Source organism: Rhinolophus hipposideros (genome assembly GCF_964194185.1).
Source record: "Rhinolophus hipposideros genome assembly, chromosome: 25".
Classification (NCBI taxonomy): domain Eukaryota; kingdom Metazoa; phylum Chordata; class Mammalia; order Chiroptera; family Rhinolophidae; genus Rhinolophus; species Rhinolophus hipposideros.
The window spans coordinates 20,758,227-20,766,894 of record NC_138071.1 but is presented as its reverse complement, the minus strand read 5'-3'; the positions used below and the strand labels follow the sequence as shown (position 1 = coordinate 20,766,894).

The 8,668-nt window shown below is 42.6% G+C and overlaps 1 protein-coding gene across 1 annotated transcript; it reads right to left on the bottom strand.

The window, feature by feature from the left end:
* Window positions 1–4,415: 4,415 nt before the first annotated feature.
* Window positions 4,416–8,169, bottom strand: FMC1 (formation of mitochondrial complex V assembly factor 1 homolog). The gene is made up of 2 exons (XM_081038478.1): window positions 8,003–8,169; window positions 4,416–4,711 (listed from the first exon to the last, which is right to left on the bottom strand). Exons 1-2 carry the CDS (start codon window positions 8,138–8,140, stop codon window positions 4,508–4,510), a joined length of 342 nt encoding a protein of 113 aa, XP_080894604.1. The 5' UTR covers window positions 8,141–8,169; the 3' UTR covers window positions 4,416–4,507.
* Between the last annotated feature and the right edge of the window lie 499 nt (window positions 8,170–8,668).

Below are 8,668 nucleotides of genomic sequence, written 5' to 3'. Positions count from 1 at the left end.
CTGCCGGTTCGATTCCCACATGGGCCAGTGGGTTCTCAACCACAAGGTTGCCAGTTCAATCCCTCGAGTCCCGCAAGGGATGGTGGGCAGCGCCCCCTGCAACTAAGATTGAACAGGGCACCTTGAGCTGAGCTGCCGCTGAGCTCCTGGATGGATCAGTTGGTTGGAGTCTGTCCTCTCAACCACAAGGTTGCCAGTTCGACTCCCGCAAGGGATGGTGGGCTGTGCCCCCTGCAACTGGACCTGGAGCTGAGCTGCGCCCTCCACAACTAAGACTGAAAGGACAACAACTTGACATGGGGAAAAAAAAATAAAGTCCTGGAAGTACACACTGTTCCCCAATAAGTCCTGTTCCCCTTCCCTGACTAAAAAAAAAATTGAAATTCTGTGTAAATGACGTGTCTTTAGTTGAGTGAATTAAAAATTTACCTTACAAACAGAATGTGCCTTGGATTAGCTTGCCTTTAGTTCAAAACTGCAGATGTCTTTTTCCCTCACATAATCCTAGTATGTGAACCCTTTATTCTTATAATGTTTGTATTTGTACCCCTAACACTCACACACACAAGGGACAAGCAAAGTACCAATAATGCAATACCTTACAGCCAGAAACAGTTCTAGTCAAACTGCATAAATATCTGAAGTACATGGAAAGGAGAAATAGCAAAATCCGAATCTGAACTGAGAGCTAGTTGATTGGTCTATTAAAGACAGAGGCATTAAAAGCAATAAGCATATACAAACCATGTTGCTTGAAAAAGGACACTCACTTTTTTAAGAGTAGAAAGATAAGGATACCTAAGCCAATGTGGAGCACATAGTAGACATTCAAAAATGCTTGTTGAAGAGGAAAGTGAAATTTAACCTGAGATCTGCAGAATGAATTAGGAATTAGCTAGGGAAGAGGGGTATGATTAGGAGAAAGAGCTTTTCATGCATAAGGAACAGCAAAATACTGAAAGACGATGGCTCCTAGAACTGAATTTCAGTCTGCTAGACTGTCAAATATAAGCAGAGTTAAGGCTGAAGAGATGGCAAAGGCCAAATCCTGGAGGTCCTTGTTGAACTTTGAAGTGTAAGCCAGAGTGACAAGATCAGATCTGTGCATAATGGAAAATGGATTGAAGAGAGCAATTTGGAGTTAAAGAGACCAATTAGGGAGAGCAATGGTTCAGGGAAGAGATGCAAAAAATGAGGCTGGACTAGGGTAGTAGCCACAGAGATTCAAGAGATTCTTAGGAGGTAGAATCTAATTAATTTAGTACTTAACTGAGAATGTGAGGGGAAGGCAACAGGCTAGAACTACTCAGATTTCTGACTTGCGTGACTGAAAGTGTCAATGAACTGACAAGGAATACCAGAGCAATTTAGAGGGAAAGATGATGAGGTTCCATTTTGGATGCATTGCATTTGACATTACTTTGAGACATCTAAGGGGTATTGTCTGCTAGGCAGCTGGACATACAGGTATACAGCTTAGCAGGGAGGCCTGGACTGGAGTTAGCCTCTTGATAATTGAAGACTTGGAATAGATGTGATCACCCAGGGAAAGAATGTAGATTGTGAGGTAAGCACTTAGATCTGAACCCAAGGAACACCATCATATAAGGGATACACAGAAGAGGAAACTGAAGACAAATGGCCAGAGTAAGAGATGAAAACAGAGGAATATTGTATCATGAAAGCCAAAGGAAAAGGAAGGGTCCCTAGAGTCAAATATGCTGTAGAGATGAAACAAGGAACGATCCACTGGGTTTAGTGGTCTAAAGTTCATTTGTAACCCTGGAAGACGTTCTGGTAGAACAGAGGGGCAGAAACCAGACTTCAGTGGACTGAGGATAAATGGGCAAGAAAATATGCAGAAAGTGGATATGTGCAACAACTCAGATTATTAACCCTAAAATCAGTATGCCGAGCAAAAGAAGCCAACTCAAGAGTACATGACTGCATTTGGATGAAATAACTTGAACAGGACAAACTAATCTATGGTGACAGCAAACAGGTCAGTGGTTGTCTGGCACAGGTATGGGGAAGGGAAATTGACTGCAAAGGGGTACAAGAGAACTTTTGGGGGCAGTGAAAATGTTCTGCAGCTTAACTGGGGTGGTTACTACACAGGTGCATTCCTTCATCATTATTCATTGACCTGTATACATAAAAAGGGGTATATTTAGTGTATGTAAATTATACCTCACTACAACTTATTTCGTTAAGTTTAAAAAATGCAGAAAATGGAAATAATTTGTTCATTGAATATATTGATCCCATTAGTTTGTGAAGAGGAACAAGAGAAGATAGTATCTAAAAAGGCATTTGAGTTACAACCAGAGTACGTTGTTTTTAGAAAGAAGAGCCTTGATTTATGTGAAATATATGCTAAGTGCTAACAGAATTCAGGGAGAGGAAGCAATTGAAGGTAAAGGAAAGCACGTAAGAGACAGTAAAGTGAAGGAATGACAAAACAGTTACCACATCAAAAATGAAGAATAGTGAATTAACACAATGTCACAACCTCCAACCCAACCCCCTAGTTCTGGCATCTTCCCAGTATAGAAAGATTACCATTAATACAGTTCATTTCCAGAAGCAATTCCTTCTATTTCTAACATTAAGTTCAGCTAATGCTTGATGGTAAGAACGTTAGTAAGAAGTATAGGTTGATTACATATAGACAGAAATGGCCTGAGCGAATTATTTAAACCATAAGAAATAGTTTATGTATACTTCAGAAGACTGGTGGCAATAGAGCTTAGAAAGATGGGTTCATGTTAAAGAATGAAGAGTGCAGAAAAAAAATGAAAACAAGATTTTCTTTTTGTCAGGCACTCATGTACTACGCAAATGTTTTATTTTAAAAAACTTCTTGGCATTTCCATTTTACAAAAGAGGGAACAAGCTCAAGTCAACTTACCTGCCCAAGATTACACAGCTGGTAAATTATGAAAGTGGGATTAAAATCTAACTCTAGATGAGTTCAAACCCATAATAAACATTTCTTACCTTGTTAGGCAATTCTGTGTCAAATACCTTTCTTTAAAAATGTTATTGTATGCATCGTATTGTAACAACCAAAGAAAGAAAACCATCAACTTATACTAATCATTTGCTTCCTTTTTTTTGTAGCAAAACATCTTCAGATAATATACCCATGTCCATGAAATAAACCGGGGGGGAAAAAGTATGTTAAACATTTCTAGTTTTTGATCTGTTCAATCGAATAAATTCTTGTTTGACCTCAGTACTATTAATGTTAGTATCTTAGGAGAAATGGTATTTTGAAAAGCTTTATGAATAGTTCTGTTCAGATTGTTCTCTTCCTAGTGAGTAGAAGCTAAGGGACCCATGCATTTAAAACACTGATTGAATAATGCCGTGTGTAAGTCACTGTGGAAGGTGTTTTGGCTAAATGAGGCATGATCCTTACCCTTACAGTTTAGGGATAAAGAGGTTACAAGACATGTTCACAATTATAGCAGAAGAAATTGACATACCACCAAGGGGGCACAGATAAAAGAACTGTTGGTATTTCACAGAAAGAATAATTTTTATTTGAGGAATTCAAGATGTTAAAAGCAAAGGGGCCATTTAATAGACTAGGTTAATAGTTTAGCCAAAAGATTATCAGTGCTTGAAGTATGAGAGAGGTAGTGATTGAGGGGGCAGAAGGATGTTAGAGCCATTGCAGAAGGAGAAATTGCTCACTGATCAGATGTGAGAAATACAGAATGAAGCCCAAGTTTTTGACTTGGTCAGCCAAGTGCGTGGTGGAGCCTTTCACCCTGACAGAGAATTCAAGAGGAAGTGCAATTTGACATGAAGAATAGAAGGCAGGACATAGAAGTCAGTGTGCTCATTCCTTCTCCCTCTCCCTGGTCTTCCTCCCAGAGGCCTGTAGTTGAGTGGTGGCCACGTTCTACCTAAGGGGTACCTTGGTCTGGCCCAAAGAGGTAATAATAGCACCCCACTGTTGCTAGGCTTTCTTGTTGACCTTAATTCAGGCCATGTCTTTATGTGTCTCTCCATTAACTCTCCTTAGTAACCCTATTTGAGTGTGCCATCTGTTTCCTACCAGGAATTGTAACACATATTTGTGTATTTTTAAGTAATGTATATATGTATAATTGTATGTTTGTATATGCACAGGAAATATCTGGAAAATGCACACAAAACTCCTAGTAATAGTTTCCACCTGGTAATGGGAATGGGTGAGGGAGTGACAAGGGAAAAGGAAAGAGGGCTTTCATTTTATGTCTATACCATTTGAGTTGCTTAACCATAGTCTTGTGTTACTTTTAAAATAAAAAAAAGAACAGTTTTAAATCAGCCTAGTGTTAAGGAGTTCAGTCAATTCACTGAGAATAAAGATAAAACCTCCCTGAGAAACACTTGGCCAACAAATTACAGAGAAAAAACCCTAAATTTAAAAAAAAATTTTTAATGATAAATACATATTGATAGAAATAATAAATTCTTCTCTGAAGGCAGCATCCACGGAATCTCCCCATTTTCATGGCTCCCAGCCCTTCCCTCCGGGCTGCTGGGGCAACGTGAGACCCACCAAGCCAGCTGACTCTTCCACCGAGCGCTCACCCTTGCCGTGATATTCCTGATGAAGGGCCACATGTTGGCGGACACTGCGGAGGAGGCAGAGGTAGGTGGCAGCTTGGAAATGAAGCTCATGTTGGGCTCTGCACAACTTCTCACTGGTGACCTAGAGAAGTAGCAAGGTCAGATACTGTGGTAAGAGCCCAGCTACAGGGCCACAGAGAAAGATTTAACAAACAAGCTTTCCCTAGAATGAAAGTCAATTCCACAGAGGAAATACATGTATACGTATGTATATATACACACACACATATATACATATATACACACACATATATATGTATATATACATGTATATACTTATATAAGTATACACATATATACGTATACACATACGTAATATATATACGTATACATACATACATATATATGTGTATATATATATATATATATATATATACTTAATACATATATAGAGGAACTCTGTATTTGTTGAGTTTATCAAAGAGGAATTTTACAAACTGTTTCACTGAGGTGTGTCATCGAGTGACCTCACATTTCAATACTGGAAAAAAATTCATCTGGTTTCAACTGTCTCATTATACAAAATAGGAAACTAAAGCCCAGAGAGGCTTGGTGATTGGTTAATGGCAGAGGTGGGGAACTATTATCAGGTCACTGATCATTAATGTCACCTAGGAAATATAATGTAGAACTTTCTCTCCTTCATACAAAACGAAGGGTTGCTTTTTATGTTACTGTGGACTTTGGTTAATGTGGCATATGACTTTCATTTCAGTGAAAATTTAAAACTTATTTTGTCTGAAAAATAGCTTTGTCCTCAACAGTAACAAAATAAAGGTTTTATTTTGCAAATATTCGTATTACTTAATTATACTCGCTCTTACAAGTCACTTATCCATCTGAAAAATCTGGATTCTGATGACCTTAAGAAGCTGGAAACTGCATAGCCATTCTGAAGTCCTCAGTGACTCCAAACTCTTATTTTTTCTTCACCACAATTTCCAGATGAAGGAAGTCAATCCAGTGCCCTTTACTTGACTAGTTTTGTGTTCTGTGGTGGTGAGAAAGGGGCAGGAAGGGTGAAATAAAGATGGGCACATAGCCTGAAATGACTTAAGGAGCCCTGTACAAGTGTGGATTAATCTCTGGCGCCACTGCCTACAGAATCCTCTTTCTTCGACCTTTCTTTATTTAAATATCTAGGGTTGTAATCTGAAAAACAATGTGTTGTTTATGATCTGCAGATCATAAGAGGGGAAAGGGTGGTAGATGAGGGTAAAGGGGATCAAACATACTGTGATGGAACGAGAACTGACTCTGGATGGTGAACACACAATGTGATATATAGATGATGTATTACAGAATTGTACACCTGAAATCTATGTAACTTGACTAATAACTGCCACCCCAATAAACGTTAATTTAAAAAAAAAGATCTGCAGATCACATATGTGAAAATGCCATGCATTAGCTGCTCAAAAATAGAATTCATCTGCTTTAATCAATTAACTTTTCATAATTAAAAATTTATGAGATTAATACCAATGTCAAACATCAACAAAGGGTAATATCCATCGCTATTATATATACCTAAATTCGCAGGATATGAAATAGGAATTCTATGTTAGTGTAGGACCAGGAATAATGATCTTAATTCAATTAGGCCTGAATCGTGAGTCGGGAGAGAAGGGTCAAGAATATAACACAGTAAATGAAACACAAGAGACCAAAAGAGATCAAATGAAATAGAAAACTCTATTTTCCCTGAGGCAAAAGGAGAAGTTCCTCCCTAACTGAACCCCTTCAGCCTAGGGAAAGAATAGAGAAGATGGGCAGAGGTGATTATTGAGTTAACTTTGAACCAGCAGGAAACAGAAACCATTCCCCATATCCGTATGTGTATTCTGGAATTTTCAGTATGAATTTCAGATTTACTTCCGAGGAATTTTACAGCCATTACCAAGCCTCTCTTAAGGACAATAACGTGGTCTCCATAACGGACAACTATAAACACATTACATTCTTAAAAATCTTAGAATAACCTCCCATACATTTAGAATAAAATTTAAATTCCTGCCTACCACCTACCTCATCTTCCTTCACTTCACCCACATCTCATGCTTTCACCATTCTCAGCTGTTAGTTCTCTGGGTTTCCCCTTATGTAGCTTCTGTACTTGGACCTCATCTTCCCGTCCCCATTTGCTTGCTAACTCAAATGCATCCTTCAACTCCTTGCTTCATGCCGTTTCCTCCTGAAAGCCTACCCCTTCTTTATGTTAGGACCCCTGCTGCCTACTCCCCGAGACTTATTTATTCTAAGCGCTTGGTCATAGGGATCTTCAGGTGGACTGGAAGCTTCTTAGAAGACAGGAGGGACCCTGTCGTTTTTAGCCAAGTTCCTAGAAGTTCCTAATATTGTGTCTTTGTAACAACTGGCTGAATTTCAGTTCTAACATTTTGCATTCTCATTGCCAGTGGCTCAGAAATGTACCCTTGTGGATGACGGTTCTCCCTTTTCCCGCCCGGCTCAAAGGACAGTAAGTTTCCTTCCCTAAAGCCCAAGCTGACTCTCCACTTTATTATTTCTGGGAGAGGTTGCAACTTCTGTCCCAGCCAGACCCGTAACTGCAAAGACGGTAATTAATGGGGGACTCGTATTGGGGAACCTAGATTCTGGTCGTTGTTCCACGCGTCCTTGCACAGGTCAGGCCCTGAGCCTCCGCTGTCCGATCTGGAAAACGAAGCTGTCTTCCATCGTCTCTTGCCCAAGGGCGATATGGAGTGTGGATCTCACCACGAAATTTCTCAAGGATGGCCTCCCACATATTTCTATTCATCTGCTACCGGGGGAGAAAATGCCTCTGGTCCTGTATCGCGGTAACGACGTAACTCGCAGTACACCCTCCTTACAGGCCTGCAGCCCCGCTCTACAAAGCCCCACTTTGTAAAGTGCAGAAGGGGATGCGACGTAAGTGCAACGCAGCTCCCGCTCCAGGCCTCGCCCGACCCTCCGCAGGTCACTGCAGTCTTAGTGTCTGTCTCACAAACCGCTTCTCGGACTAGCTCTCCCAGGGGCAGGAAGGGGCGTGTGCGGGGTAGCTGCGGCGGCCAGCGGCTCGCCACCGCGCACGTGTTTTCTCTTCCCCCCGTTTCCTCCACTTCGGCTTCCAGACGGTCCCCTCCACACGAGCAAACACAGCCAATGACATCCTGGGAGACGGTTCCACCCCCGGGCGACATCGCTGCCCGCCGACCCCCGGTGAGTCACGGGCTTAGCCCGTGGACCAGAGCCGAGGGTTTGCGCTGATTTGGCCGCCACCGGGCCTGGGTGGGAGACTCAGCCCCAGACATGCAGGCGACGAGGCCCGGCGCTCCCTGCCCCCTGCATTGCCCTACTCGTCCTCCCAACCCGGGGACACGGGCTTCCGTACCCGATGTGCACGGAACGCCTTCAGGAGGTACCGATAGGCTGCGGTGTCGCGATAGGGTCGGCCAGTGGCTGCGTTCAAGTAGCGCAACTCCCGTAGAAGGCCTCGCAAAGTGCGCGCCGGAGACCCGAGGGCCGCCATGTTCCCGTCCTTCGCGCCCGGGCCCTGCGGCGCCCCCCCCCAGCCCAGGCGCCCCCCCCAGCCCAGCCGCGTGATGGTTCGGCCCGAGTCACACCGCCGCCCCCTAACGTTGCGAAGCAGTGGAACGTCCCACTCCCCTCCGCGGAGGCGTCGTAATCCAGCGCCGAGCGGCGCCCCCGCCAGTCAGGGCAAAGGCATCCTTTCGCGAGTGCGTCATTTAGGACGCCATTAACTGAGTCTCGAGAGGATGACCTGGTGGGGTGCGGGTGTCGACGTAAGACAGAACACGCTGAGGAGATCCTTTTTTATTTCTACAGGGGCTAATACAATTCAACGTATTGACTTCCCAGAGTCAGAGAAAGGAAATGGGAGGATGCTGGTTCTCGTAAACGGAAGCCCAACACCTAAGAAAACCACACATGCGCTTCTCATCTTTAAAAAGTAGAACTACGTTTGCATGTTTCGCTACGATGGTTTAAGAAAGGAAAAAACGCATTTCAAAGGCAAAAGCTCAACCACCCCAGATGG